The sequence below is a fragment of the Canis lupus genome, chromosome 9 (genome assembly GCF_048164855.1).
Source record: "Canis lupus baileyi chromosome 9, mCanLup2.hap1, whole genome shotgun sequence".
NCBI classification, from domain to species: Eukaryota; Metazoa; Chordata; class Mammalia; order Carnivora; family Canidae; genus Canis; species Canis lupus.
In genome coordinates, this window is record NC_132846.1 from 25677184 (window position 1) to 25693380 (window position 16197).

A 16197-nucleotide genomic window follows, 5' to 3' on the forward strand; every position below is an offset into this window, starting at 1 on the left:
GCATGGGTAAGGCCAACCTGTATGCCCTGAGTATAGCACATAGGCTGACGGTGCCTGAGTCATGCCAAGGGACGCCTGAGGCACTAGAAAAGGTTAGATAGAATGGGACCGGACTTCTCTCTTATCCTTTCCAGGAAGGGAACAAGCATCTGAGTGCAAGGTAAATCAGAAATGCGGCCTTTCCAGCCCTCCCATTCACCTGAACTACTAAATGAGATCCAACAAATGGTGCAATCAATAGATCATGTACAATTCCAGTCACCTTCCTAACCATGCAATACTTGTCCCACATTGAAAAACAAAAGAAAGGGACCCAATGCAAGATAGGTAGAAAAACAGGAACTCCTCATTTGTTACTTATGTCTGAATTACTTAGAGCAGAGAAAAAATCTTTTTATTCTAACAGTAGAGAACTAAAAAAAAAAAAAAAAAAAAAAAGGCAAGTTCTCATAAAAAGACAGTATGATGATGGATTAAACCTGTGCAAAAGAACAAATTGAATATAGGCCCTTGATTTGTTTTGGTGGGGAAGAAGTAAGGAGACCAAGAAAATTTTAAGTATATTTGCTAACAGCAAAGAGTGGAAAAATGAGAGTAAGAACCAAAATAAATCAACAAACACTTTCTAGGTGGCACAGCATTGCCCAAGGTACTGATTACTTTCAACAGAGGTAGATCAAAAACAGACTCTACCTGGAGATTTGGGTCATTCACAAGCCAATTCAAATAATACCTTACATTTTATGCCTTTACAAAAACAAGAACAGCTGAATTCACATAGGGGTAAAGTTAACAGAGCAAGTTACAGTATGTATAGCCTAATATTTTCTTTATGCAGTTATAAAAATGCACTTATATACCTCTATATAAAGAAAGAAAGTATATATGTTCAAACCCTAATGATCATTGGTGGGATTAGCAATAATATTTATTGTCTTCTTGTGACTCCGGTTCTATGATGAAAATGTATTACTGTCTCATAAAAATTATGAAAATTCTTATCAGAGATTCTTTCTTCAGTAAATATACTATATAAGCTAGAGTTGTCTTATATACTTTTTATCCTCAACTAAACAGAATGCTACGTTTTGGAACAAATCATAGTTTTTCTCAATAAACAAAAAAATAGATCTCAAGTTGTAGGACAGAAAGCCATAGAAGACTTAATTGTAGTTTTCTGGGAAAGTTACTTACAGTATACATCCACTCTGATTGACTTTATCGCTGGGGACCCCAAGCCATTCTCTGCTTTACAGTAATACCGGCCTCCTTGGTGTCGCTGAATATTTGTAATCCTCAAAGTCTCATTGAAGACACTTGAGTCTTGGAATCTGTCAGAGGCACTTCCTGCTGTTTTGGTCCACCTGATCTGAGCAAGCATCAACAAAGATTGTTACTTTAGGTTGGTTTTCTCAAAGAAAAATCAAATAGGCATTACTCATTTAAAGAGTTCGCTTTTGGAGATGCTATATGTCATTCCTGGCAAATACTGGAAAAAATTTAAATTTATATGCACAATGGAATTATAAAAATTTGAATGTGATGTCATTAGTGTATTGTGTATGTAATTCTAATTCAATTACATAGAATTCATGAATAGTTTTATGGGGGGCAATATAAATATAAAGGGAATTAGAATTAAGTATATGTAATATGTTGAAAATATGGATTAGTTTCTCTTTTTGTTGAGAATTTAAATCTTTCTTTCATATTTTTCAAACCCTCCTAAGGTACTTTATATTTATTTAGAGCAGACAGGGTCCTAATGTCTTGTCAGATATATTTTGTTATTTTTCTTTAAATTTCCTATTTGATTTGGATAATTTAAGAATGCTAACCCTATAACAGCTTATTGAGATTATGTGTAATTATATATACTTGGATGTTAAAAGTGGGTTTCTTTATGGCTTTGCTTTAATAAGTCCACAAATGATTTGTCTGTTTTGATAATTAGAATTCACTTTATATCAATAATTATTTTCAAAAAATGTGCAAACTTTTCCAAAGAGAGCATTTCTATTAAACTGCCAAAACACTTGGAATATCTAAAACATTTCATTATAAACAATAACATTCTCTTAAACACAGCTGTGTACAATAGACTTAGTTTTGGCTAGCAATAAAGACTGGCATTCAACTCCAATTTTGTGTATCTTAGTATATGAAACCTGAACAAAAGGCACATAATGGTACTCAAAATGATACAAAATAGGAAATAAAAAGGATTTGGTTTTACTTTTCTCCTTGTCCCTGCTGTACAGAATGTTTATTTTTGTTTGTTTTTATATTTGGATGGAGAAATGGTTAATAGAAATCTTTGGTCAAACATATAAGAGATACATGGAAAAATGAACTAAAGGCTGACTCTTAAAAACTGAAATCCTATAATACTGCCATCTATGCTATAATGTTAATTAAAATTTATAATCTAATGACATTAAAAGTATCTTTCAAAAGTTCTCCAATCATTAAAATATCAGTATGAATATAAGCATGCCTGTCCTTAATTGTGAATGAAATGAAAATGTTACTTAGAACTAATTCACAAAAATAAATATCAAATATTTATTCAACGTCTTTCATGTGCATGGAATACACACAAGACTAAATGGCAAGACTCCTGACTTCAGGCAATTTATAAGCTGGTTATTAATATGCTCATAAACAGACAACGTTTAACAGGGCATTGGTTTTTTTGTTCTTGTATAGGCAGATAGTAATTCTACAATAATCATTTCTAGAATATAATCTGAGATCAGTAAAACACAATTCCTATTAAGATATCAAGTTTTCTTTGACTATCATAATATAATACTAAAATTGATTTTAAATAATATACATATCAGATAATAAAAAGGAGTTCAAAATAAAAACAATTTTGGAAATGGCCTAGTCCTTTTAGATATTAAAAATGTTACTAAGATACAATGATTAAGTTTAGTTATACTAGTACAGTACTAGAAATCATTCAGGAATTATGGATAGAGAAAGCAAGTGTGTGTGTGTGTGTGTGTGTGTGTGTGTGTGACAGAAACAGAGAGACAGAGAGGAAGGCAGAGAGAAAAACAGGGAGAGAAAAAACTGTGATGCAAACCAGCAGTTATTAACCTTGTTGGCCTTAAAATGCCTTTCTACTCTTAAAAATTATGAGCAACCCTAAATAACTTTTGTTTATTTAGACTGATAATTTCCATTCATAATTATTTTATTAAAAATTAAAACTGAGGCAATGTTAGACTATGTATTATTAACTCATTTAAAATTAAATTAATAAATTGATGACATCTGACAAGGAGAATTTTAGTCAGAAAACTATTTTCCAAAACAAAAAAATAATTGAGTAAAAAGAATGGCATTGTTTTATAGTTTTGCAAATCTAATATCCAGTTTAATGAAAAAGAGCTAACTAGATTAGATAATCATATCAGCTTCCACATGCAATCTGTTGCAACAAGTTGCTTTGTTTCAAATATAAAGAAAATCTGGCCTCACACTGATATTTTGAAAGGGAGGAGTACATAACTGTGCATAATCTTCTTTGATACTACACTAAAACTCCCCAATGGTAGTTTCTTAATGTTTGTTTGCAAAGTAAATTCTCAAACTATATCAGTGAGCTTTTTGTATTCTGTTACATTAAAATTCACTGGTTTATCTTGCACTTTGATTGGATCTTTTACTCATACATGATTTTGTAACATTATGCATCAGTCATTTGAAAATAAGAATTTACTGAGTTATGCAGATCTTCCAAATATTGACACATTTCATTATGTAATATCAGAAAAGGAGCATATTTTATGAATTTCACTGCCAATCGCTTCAGAAGAGAGAGTCGTTACGTGTTGGGAAGGCATCATGCTTATATGGGCAGATTTTCCAAAATTCGAATTTTTCTCTTAAAACTGAATTATATACTTAGTAAGAAATATAGCTAAGGTGTTTTCTTTGGAACGACAGGTTCACTTCACTGATTTTTAAGAAAATATTTGTTAAATACCCAAGTCTGAATAACCATAGTTTGCATAACAGTCATCCTTTTATGTTCTATGAAAAAGAGTGGCAAGTTCAGTACAAAACTCAATTATACAAGTCCTTTACCTTAAGACAGACTCTGCACTTCGGGAAGTAGCAGAAATGCTTTACAGGACTTCTTCATCTTGTCATACAAAATATTAAAAACACAGCACTTAAGTTTGAAGTTGTTAAAATGTGATCATTTTTACTGATTCATTGAAGATATTCTGAGTGATACTGCTTTTGTTTGTTTTTTCACTGTGAGGGTATGTTAGTGAAAAAAGTAGGGAAGGATACAGACTGCAAGTACAATTCCGGGCTGTAGCTTTGTTTTGTGCGAAGGTGCGGCCTGCTTTATCCAACATTGCTTTGCACCATCACTGCCAATGCAACAGTGAAAAAAATAACATTTTCTTCCTAAGCTTCCTGTAAAGATCACAAGGTCCCCTTAGAGATCTAGCAGCATCACTCCAAGAAACATTGATTGTTAAGAATAGAAAAACAGCCATATCTCTATCTGTATCTCTAGCCATTTATTGCTTAATAAATGGTGTCAGGGCCACTGACTGTATATCCATTAAAATAATAAAAAAAAAAAAATAGCTGACTCTCCAACCCACCCATCACACTGAAATAAATTCTAGATGCAATTGTCACAAATACTGATAATATCTTTGTATTGTTGAGGTTTCATAGTCAGAAGGACTGGAAGGATAAATTGGAAGGAGCTTCCTTTTTGAAAGAAAACTTTGTCAAAAAAATGGTAACACATTCCGATCTAGCAACTATCTGTTAAAATTTACCTTACTATCATTTCCATAAGAATGCGGAAAATTGTATGTATAATGGTATAACACTGGGAACAATATAAATATCAAATGATAGGGGAGTAGTTGTAAATTAATTGATTCTAAAATTAAATTGAATGTAGTCATCAAAAGAACTAAAATACAAAATATATTATTAAATAAAAAACGGAACAAAAGAAAATATTCTCATCTGTATAAAAAGAGTATGTGTGCATGCGCACACACACACATATACTAATATGTTTGTTAGAATTATACACAGAAACACAAAATTTAACAATGAAACACAAAATTTAACAAGATTAACTATGTGTGTGGCTGGAACAAAGAAGATAGTGAAATGTTTTCTTTTTTAAAATTCTTATTTAGAATTCTTACTTACAATTTATTTTACCATGAACAAATACTGTGTTTATTATAAGTTTTTTTAAAAAAGAAATATAATTCTGTAGTGAAATGTAGGAAATAAGAGAAGCTAAAAAAGAATAGAGAAAAAAGGAAATAATCACTTATGAAAAAGTTTTTTCTTTTTCTTTATTTAAAAAAAAAAAAACTAAATACTAAAAGGAAATACTACTGAGCCCCAGAAAGACACATCTACTCATTGAGAAGGCTTACCAAGTTATATATCTCAATGATGAGAAAAGAAACCTCCAGATATACTATCATTAAAGCTGTAACTTCAAAGTCTACAAAGAAAATTGTATAGACTTCCATGTAGAAGGAACAAACTGTTATAATTTGTCAGAGCCTGCTCACGTCCTAAAGCTGACTCTCTCCTTCTTCCACAGTAATGGAACCCCAAATTATTAATCAGGCACATGCCTGCCCAGGACAAAGACAACATTCCTCTGCTATCTATTCAACTATATTCTTGCCAGAGTGTTTCTAGCAGAAATGTCCTCATGGGGAAGCAGCAATCTACATGTTGCTCATTTCTGCACATTCCACTGGCTCATATCTTGGACTATAAGTTGATTTGGAATGAAAGTCCAGCAGCAAAGCAATAAAACAGAAGAAATCTGAATCTCTGACATCATGGAGTTGCACCTACCTGCCCTGAACTATTTATAGCCCTGGCCTTCTACATGAGAGAGAAATAAAATTCATACTTGTTTACATCATACTTTTGAGGGAGATTTTCTGGAACTTACAGCCAAATTTAAATTTAACTGATAAGCCTAGGGTGGTACAGAAGGTCAGCTTGTCCTCTGGAATCTCACTTCCAATGTTGACAGCTTGAAAACAGTGGAATAGCACCAGAATTTACTCAAAAAGCTGGTGGGAAGGTTTCTATCTCCATATCAAACAATTAATATCTCATTCATCTAGTGTGAAAGAAAATATTCAGTGATATAAAAACATGTAGTAACCTCAGGGTTCTAATAATCCCACTTGACAAAAATACTTGAAACAATACTCTAATCACCCATCAAATAAACTGGATCTGAGGGTTTGGTTTTAGAGAAGATACAGAAAAGCATCTGGTGGTGAGCAGTCCATACATGTCCAGTTAATGGGTAAGTATAGTTTTTCTAGGTAATAAATAATTTAAGTATTAAATAAAGTTTGTTAAACCTAAAAAACATAGAATAAGGGGACTTGTAATATCTCAGCAAAGTCTTAGAGTTTGAGGAGAGTGTAGGACACAAAGGGGACATGAAACTTAATGACTTAGGGATATATATAAAACGTGTGTGTGTATACATATATACACGCAGATAAAGTGACCATAAAAGATTGGTAATCAAACTGTGGAAACCAAGAAGGCATGGACAAAGTAGTAACAAGAATATGTAAACTAAAATCAATTAACCGGTCAATCAGAAGTGACAATATACACAATAAGGTTAAGTTAATAAGAACAAATTAACACTTTAAAACACTAACTGGAAAGAATGTCATTACTTTGTGTAACATTAAAAGTCATAACTAACAGTGAAAATATACTGTCACGGGACACCTGGGTAGCTCAGTGGGTTAAGTGTCTGCCTTTCGCTCAAGTCATGATTTCAGGGTCCTGGGATAAAGTGCTATGTCAGGTTTCCCACTCAGTGAGGAGTCTGCTTCTCCTTCTCCCTCTGCTCCTCCCCCCTTACAAGTGCTCTCTCTCTCTCAAATGAATAAAGTCTTTAAAATATATACTATCATTAATTGGTATGCAGTAAAGCACAGAGAAGCTAAAGACATAACAAACAAAATTAGAAACAGAAGAATTTGAGAAACATGAAGTTGCACTGGGAAATTACAATACATCTCTCTGAAAACTAGGCAGTTCTAGGTAAAACATTTTTTTTTCCTTAACTTGAAAAATAACTAAGACAAGGAGGAACTGAAAAATATAATCAACATGTATGATATGACTAATAAAATATAACAAAATCTTTCATTCATAGAACAAATTTTTTTCTTATGTCCATTAAACATTTACAAAAATTGATCATGTAGTTAGACCAGAAAAAAATCTTAATTAAAAAAGCAGAGACAGTACAGGTGATGTTTTCTAGTCTCAATTAAATACAGTTATAAATAAGTTATCAAAAGATGACTACTACAGGGAAATCTGGTCATTGTTAAAGAGAAAATTAAAAGGAGAATTGCTAGCAATCTAAAAGTCAACGAACAGAAATCATCTCACACTAAAATCTGTGAATGCAGTGAAAGGAGTAACATAGAAGAAAATATAAACTGAAAGTACCTCTATATTAAGAATGAATGAATGAATAAATAAATAATAAATAAAACAAGTACTCATCTAATTTATTTTAATTTAATGTAAGTTGCTGGGCTCTACTCTAACTTACTGCTTGTTAAGCCATACAAGTAGAACTAATTCATCTTCATTTTTAATTTCTTCTCCCAGAGATTCTTGAGAGCTAGCCTGGCACAGATTTACAGAGAGTCATTGGGGAGACAATAAAATAGGAAGTACCACTGGAAGATTTCTGGATAATTCAACTCTGCATCCCCAGGAATTAGTTCGGTAGAAAGTCTGTAGATTAGTACTAGTGCTCCAAGTACTACTACTAATACAGATATGTTGAATGAAAATATGGGTCTTTAGTTTGAACTTGAGAGATTGGTAGATATAATGGTGGGGATTAGGTTCAGCCATAAGACAGAAAAACTAACAGTGATTTATACATGATGAAAGTTAAATTCTGTCATGTAAAAGATATCTGGAGTGAGGCAAGCCAGTGCTGACTTATGGCCCTATCAGGGCCTCAGATTCTTTAGAACCTCTCTACCATCTGTTGCTTGGGCTCAAGACCTCAAATAGTAGCCAGACATTTAATTTTCATTTTCCATTCTCAGCAGAAGGAAGATGGAAGAACAAAATGTGCCTGCTACTTGTCCTTTACAAAAGTTTCTAGAATGTTGCCTCATGACAGTTCTGCTAATATCATTATAGTTGTATCCTATCCCTAGCTACAAGGAAGGTTGGGAAATGTATACTTTACCTTATATAGCACTCTACCCTCTCAACTCTCTGCTATAATCTGATGGTTCGAAAATTGTGGAAAAGAGGAAGGAGAATATTTGTGACTACTGCTGCTCCCACAGTGGGGATAAAACATGTCCAATGTTCATATCAGCTGCATTATTAAATATGATTGTGTTTAAATCCTGTAATGATGACATTAATGTTTAAATCCTGTAACAACATTAAATAATCATTTCCTTAAAATAACATGAACAGAAAAAAGAAAGATACTACAATTTAGGAAATATGTTTATTGTAACTCTCTAATCTGAACAAACAACATGGAGATCCTCTTAGGTTGCAGAACATAACCCTTAACTTAGGGTTTTCCAACTCCCAAAAAAGAATTTTCTACTTTGTTTTTTGGTAGACTATTTCTGGAACATCATTGCTTTTATGTAGCCTTAAATAAAACCAGTGTGAACTGAGATAACTCGAGAAAATGTTAAGAACCTGAAGCATAGATTGAAGATAGACCGGGATAAACCTAAAAAAGTATATTACATAGATGCTATGAACCCAATAAGGATTTAGACTTTAATAATGCTCAGATTTGTAGGTTTCTCCTCTCTTTAATTAAGGTCTAGTGAATGAGGATTTGTGAAATGAAGTTACTTTCTAACAGTAGTCAAGTAGTTAGGGCATATATATACTCAGGTCAACTTGTAGAGACAAATCTGAGCTTCGTCCCAGCCTTATTTGTACTCTGAAAGATGACCCCTCATCAATAAAAGGAAGCCAAAGAAAAAATAAGATAAAGATCATCTGATCTGCCTTAAATATTGGTGGCTTGCCATCAAAGGTTTTGGGAGTAAACAAAGCTGGTTACAGGGCATCAGCCTGAAGGAGCATAAAGGGATATCTATGGTAGGTATGAGCAGACAGTATTCATTACATTTGAAAAATATGCATTATCTTGCATTAATATCAGGGAAAATTACAGAGGAAATGTGTTCTCTTTGAATTACTAAATACAATAAATAGAATTCTGAGTGGCACAGACTCCAGATCATATAGGTTCAATTTTTATTTTATTTTATTTTATTTTTTTTTATAGGTTCAATTTTTAATAAGTCACATCCATCTACCATAAATTATAGCAAAATGTCATACTTGTTCTAAATTCAATTATATAAAAAGAACTACAATTGTCTGACAAAGCAACAAAATTTAACCTGAAAACTTCTATACTCTGCATAAAACATCATATTATTCTCATATGCTCAGAATATTGGAGATCACTACTACTACCAGCATTACTACTACAGTAACAACATAATAGACATCTTTTTTTTTCATAATAGACATCTTTAAGAAATTTCTATGTGTTAGAGTTACTGATAACTATTCACAGTGAGATAAGAAAGAATTTCTCAGTGTAAGTAGTGCAAATATGCTTAGAGAAGCAATAAGGAAACATGAGTCTGAGCATCAGTGAGGGATCTTCTCACCCACCAGTGAATAGGAGGGTGGGGAAAGGATCATCATGGTAAACTCACTGGAAAAGGAAGGAAAGTCGTGGGATGAGGACTTAGATATTTCTGAACACTGATATGCTATAAAGAAGAGAAGATATATATATATATATTTAATAATAAATTTATTTTTATTGGTGTTCAATTTGCCAACATATAGCATAACACCCAGTGCTCATCCCATCAAGTTCTACCCATCACCCAGTAACCCCCGCCTCCACCCCCACCCCCTAGTCCACGTCCCCTTCTACCACCCCTTGTTCGTTTCCCAGAGTTAGGGGTCTCTCATGTTCTGTCTCCCTTTCTGATATTTCCCACACATTTCTTCTCTCTTCCCTTCTATTCCCTTTCACTATTATTTATATTCCCCAAATGAAAGAGAACATATAATGTTTGTCCTTCACCGACTGACTTACTTCACTCAGCATAATACCCTCCAGTTCCATCCACGTTGAAGCAAATGGTGGGTATTTGTCATTTCTAATGGCTGAGTAATATTCCATTGTATACATAGACCACATCTTCTTTATCCATTCATCTTTCGATGGACACCAAGGCTCCTTCCACAGTTTGGCTATTGTGGTCATTGCTGCTAGAAACATTGGGGTGCAGGTGTCCCAGCGTTTCATTGCATCTGTATCTTTGGGGTAAATCCCCAGCAGTGCAATTGCTGAAGATCTATTTTCTGATACTCTTTTTGGCTGTGGCTTTTCTTTGGACTTAAACTTTCAACAACTTACTCCTATGTGACTAAACTATGAGAGAAAGTGAACAAATGTAGTGCTTACCTTTGACAATGCCAGGGTTCCTAATGTATACAGCACACTACAGTAGGGCCTATAAGCATTATTTCAAACCAAAGTTGATAGAGAGGGTAGTACATCTTGGTGCAAAAAAATACATGCTCATAAGTAAAAAATGCTGGGGGTTAATGTAGATTGCTTCATGGAAGGGTTTTTATTTTGTAGCATAACCAATATATTAACCATGGACTCCAAACAACCAGCAATAAAACTTTACTTCTTTAAAATTTACAGGAGCACCTAGCTGACTCAGTTGGTAGACACATGGCCCTTGATCTTGGGGTGGTGAGTTCAAGCCCTATGTTGGTTATAGACAGTACTTAAGCAATAATTAATTTTTTTTTTAGATTTTATTTATTCATGAGAGACACAGAGAGAGAAGCAAAGACATAAGCAGAGTTTGGAAAAGCAAGGAGCCTGATGTGGGACTCCATCCAGGACCCAGGAATCATGCCCTGAGCCAAAAGCAGATGCTCAACCACTAAGCCACCCAGGAGCCCCATTTTTTTTTTTTTTTTAGTTACAAAATGCTTTTATATTTGATCATATTATTTTAATCCCATGGCAGGCTTTAAAGGATAGGAAAATCTTTTCTCCCCATTTCACAGCTCCAGCTCTTCTGGGACCATATGACTCTGTGCCTTTGTTCACTGGGCTCCTTTTGACCTGAAAGTTCTTTTCCTTGCTATTATTAATCTTATTAACTCCCTTTGATCATCTAGATATCATTTTATTAGAAAGCCTTCCCTCCCCCAGAAATCTCTATTTTATCTGTCTGTGGCCATAGCACCTTGCAATTCCCTCTATGAGAGTATATTCATCACGTGCTATAGAAATTATTTATATGTTGTCACAGATAACTGGTTCTGCCTGATTCTCTGAGCCCCTTTATCCTCCTCATATGTGCCTCCTTAGGATTCTCTGTTTTTAATGCAAGAAGGTCCTTGGGCTACGGAGCCACTTTGCTCTCAGAGGCAGCTTCAGAGTTTACCTTCATCCTGTGGCTCTAAGCAATGAAACAGTGGAGTGGACATGAAAGCTCAGCACACCCGCCTCTGATTAGGATGGATTCAGAAGCATCTTTTGCCCTCCAGAGTTCCGCTGCAGCATCCAGCTGAGCCTAATCGCCCAAAGTCACACTCCTGCGCTCCTTCTTCCTTTTCTCCTCCCACTTTCTTGCCCTATTAGCAGTTTATCCTAAGAGCATTTCCTCAATAAATCACTGGCATGTGAATGCTTATCTCAAGCTCTACTGCCAAAGAACCAGACCTAGGACACAATTCTTTTACCTTTAACAAACTGTAAACCATTGTTCTCTTTTTTTGATATTTTATTTATTTATTCATGAGAGACACAGAGAGAGAGAGGCAGAGACACAGGCAGAGGGAGAAGCAGGCTCCATGCAGGGAGCCCGACGTGGGACTCAATCCCGGGTCTCCAGGATCACGCCCTGGGCCGAAGGCAGGCGCTAAACCACTGAGACACCCGGGCTGCCCTAAACCATTGTTCTTGATCTTGAGGTCTTCTGCCCAAAGCACAGAGTCTGGGGCATAATAGTCATTAACAAAATCACTGTTGCTTGAATAAATTCCTAGCACTATAATTCTGCTGACAAGGCAAACATAAATTAGACAAAAATCCCACTCCACAAGGCACTTACAATATAGTAAGTTTTGGTTAACTGAGATGTGCTTTTAATACATACTTCAAATGTAAGCTGAGTTTACTCATCCACTTTCATTTTGAAATAATACACCAAAGTATTTTTATTTAATCTATATTTTTAATGAATTTCTATCATTTTGTCTAAATATTTTGCCCTTTACTTTTTATAAGCCTAGGATTTTATTTTGTACATGGGTGGTTGAAGTTAGAGGAAGATATCAAATGATACTTTTTTAGTGTCAAATTAGCATTTGAACTATTATTGAACAGCAATTAGCAATATTACGCAGGACAAAAATCAAGTAGGATAGATGGGGAAAAAAAAGAATTTGTAAAGATATATTTATTCAAGGGAACCAGCAATATTGAAGAAAAATAATACAAAAATAAAATAAAAATAGATGACATGAGTTATGAAATCGTGTATCTTAACACTACACTCAAGTTTTAGAATAGACACAGACTACTAAGTGAACCAACAGTAGTACAATACAGCTGGTATAATATTAAACACTCTGCTAAATATATTAAAAAATGATTGAAATGTAAAATTTTGACTTCATTTTTTACCATCATCTAAATGTTTAAAGATTACATTTCATACATGCTGTAGAAAAATAGGAAAAAAAGTATATGATATTCTCCAAGTGTTTCACAAGGTAGATGGTAAGAAATTTGTTTAGCTGCTTCCACCCTGGCCACTCCTTCTTAGGCTTTTTTTTAGCAGTTCCTACTCATGTTCCTGACCTCTGAACGGTTGCGTACCTTAAAACATGGCCTTTTCTATTTATACTCACTTCCAGGCCATCTCCTCCAGTACTTTAAAGACCACTTACATGATGCTAACTCCTAAGCTGGTGTTAGTAGTTCAGGCCAGTCTCCTACCACCATCATCTGTCCACCATCTCCACCACAATATATCAAAAATTAGCTCTTGTTCTCCCCACCAGCCCCCTGCAACAAAACCAGCTCACCCAGTCTTTCCCACTTCTGTTAATAGCAACTTCCTCCTTCCAGTCATTCAGACCCCCAATTTGCAGTTATGTTGATGAAAAAAGAAGTGAATAAAAGTACAAAATCATATTAATTTTAGTTAAAAAATCATACCAGACCTTTGATAAACTTTAAAATTTGGTTTATACCTGGAGAAATTGTAAAATAACCATTTACTAAATTTTCACATTTTGTCTGGGTCCCCAAGACCACACCTAGCTTTGATAATTCACAGGAATCTTACAAGACCCATTACATAGTCAGGACTACGATCTATTGATAGATAGTAAAAGGATACAAAGCAAAATTAACAAAAGGAAAGATAGATGGGGAGAAGTTTAGAGAGAAACAGGCACAAGCTACAAGTCCCCTCTCCAGGGAGTCACACAGGAGGCACTTAATTCCCCCAGGATTAAATTATGACAACACATGTAAACTGTCTACCACAGAAGTGCATTCGAGTCTCAGTTTTATAGAAGGCTGGTCACATAAGCACCCTCTGCCTAGCATGTACCAAAATGTAGAGCCTCAGAAGCAAAGCCAGTGTTAGGCATTCATCCTACTGTTTGGATACCAATTTAGGCACAGTAAGCCACTCTAATCAGAGAATGGTGGGACCCTTCCTGAAATCCTAGCTCTTAGATGACAACCAAGGGCCAACCTTGCAAGTCAGCCTTTCTGAGGATAGTATTCTCAGGCCTGCTAGGTTAAGCTTTTCTGTATACATATAAACCTTGTGCCAGAAATGTTGTGTGGGACTTCTGAAGAAGCGCCTTATGGGAGAATGGCATGGGTTCATTTATTTTTCCCCTTTTCTTCCATGTTACCTTAGATTCCAATGTGATAGCTGGAGCTCCAGGATCCATCTCAGATTGTGGGCCACCTCCAAGGTAGAAGTCATGTGCAAAGGATGGGTCCCTATGGCACCATGATGCCATTATACCATTTCAGTATTCTCAATGTCTAAATTTATTTTCTAGGCAGAATTGATGCTTATCTTATTTAAGCTATTATTTCTGCATTCAGCAATTAGCAGCCAAACGCATTTTGCCATGAAAAAATTAAGCAAAACATAGGAAATCCATCTGTACATCTGTAGACTCTATAGATAAAAGATCTATTTTTCAAATATGAAATAATGAAAGTAATACTCTTGAAGAAACTAGAAGTACTCAAAGAAATAAATTGCATGCATTGGAAATGCCATATTTAAAGCATCTAAAAAATCTGAGTGCCAATTCATGAGAATAGACTATTGGTTAAAAAATAAAATCATTAAACTGGGCTTTTACAACTTAATCATCCATACATCATTTTTATGAAGGGGGAGATGCTGTAATGACATACAGTATATCCCAAAAGCATGTGTTTTCTTTTTTTTTTTTTTTGTAATCGGAGTGAATAAATAGAGGAGGGTAGTTAAGTTTCTCTATGTTTCTTCCAGGACTTTTAAAAGAGCTCCCTAATTTAAATTTAGCACATTTATACTTAATAATCAATATTTATTTGACCACAAATTTTACTAACTAAGGATTATTTTAAATTGTTGCCATTGAACAGCTTCCCATCTTCTTCCTTATGGGTTTCTTATGGGATTTTTTTTTTTTTACCATCATTCTCAGTCTTGTTGAAAGTGAAACAGTAATTTCCTTAATGATTTTTATAATAAAATATAATCTAAATTAACAGTATTGCAGACACTGCAGAGTATTAGAAATGTAATAAAAAATAAATTGCTCTGTTCCACTCACTCCAGTATAGTGCTCTACTGAAGCCATCACTAAATTTATTCATAAGATAACCAAATGAACTTTGCCATTTAAGGCATTAAGAAAACACCCACACACTTATAGAAAAATGAGAATGTGTTTTGGCATATAGACTTGACAAGGATATTTGTAATTACAGTATTCTAGATTCCCCTAACAGATAAATTCAGCCAGATGTGCCAAATAAATAATTCAGTGTGATTCCATTTCATGTTTTCTAATAATTCATCTAAAATACCCCCCAAAAGTTACATTTAATTGGCCCAAAAAATGTTTTAGAGTGAATTAACTGTCTTTCTGAATTATTTTAGGCACCTGGAACTGATTGATAAGAGAAATGGACAATTCCTATGGGTACATTTTCAATTTTATGGAAAAATCTTATCTCACACTTATTCCTTAAAATATTTGAGCAATTTTTGGAAAACACAAGAACAATAATGCATTTTATGGACACCTTGCAACATTCACAGATGCAATGGACCTTTACTCATAGCTGCAAATTTGGAACTTAAACTCATTCGACAGCCAGGCAGTTGAAAGCTATCAACAAGAAGGCATGCAGAACTAAACTGAGGCATCAAAAATAATATCTATGAAAATGGACTATTTTAAATGTTCATGCAAGTGCCCCTTTTCAGGACCCATAAAAACTTAATCTTGTATACATGTGAAACATCTCAGCCTACTAGATTAGTTCTGGGGTTAACTATTGCAAGTATTTATATTTAACTTGTTTCAGTTTTGAATAAACATTAGAAAGGGAAGAAATGGAAAGTAGTATTGCCTCAGATTCTGTAAGTAGGCACATCTGGGTTATTGTCTCTTTATAACAACCCTATAGGTAAATACAGTGATCTTCAATTTGCAGATAACTAAACTGAGGTTCAAAAGGGTTAACTAATTTTCCTAAAACCATGCAATTAGTAAATAGTAGTTCCAGGATTTTAGCAAGCATCTGTATGACTCTTTATTTCTACTAAAAATAGCCAATATATGTTAAGGAGTTACTCTCCCAAATGCTTTCTGAAGGTATCTCATTTAATCCTTATAACTGTCATATCAATTAGGTACTATATCTCCATTTTACAGCTGAGAAAACTGATGCTGAAGACAGTAAAATGATTTGCCCAGGATCCCATAGCTAATATATGGGAGGAACTAGGACAAGGGTCTCCCTGT

General features: G+C 34.3%; 1 protein-coding gene across 3 annotated transcripts in view; it reads right to left on the reverse strand.

The window, feature by feature from the left end:
* MDGA2 (MAM domain containing glycosylphosphatidylinositol anchor 2) overlaps positions 1 to 16197 on the reverse strand; it is a 784495-nt gene that overhangs the window by 369465 nt on the left and 398833 nt on the right. For all 3 annotated transcript variants that reach the window (XR_012036556.1, XR_012036555.1, XM_072838458.1), the window contains exon 3: positions 1195 to 1369. Coding sequence is in view for 1 of the 3 variants with exons in the window: in XM_072838458.1 (XP_072694559.1) it covers positions 1195 to 1369 (175 nt within the window). In the remaining 2 variants the exon portion in view is untranslated. The remainder of the gene's footprint in view (positions 1 to 1194; positions 1370 to 16197) is intronic.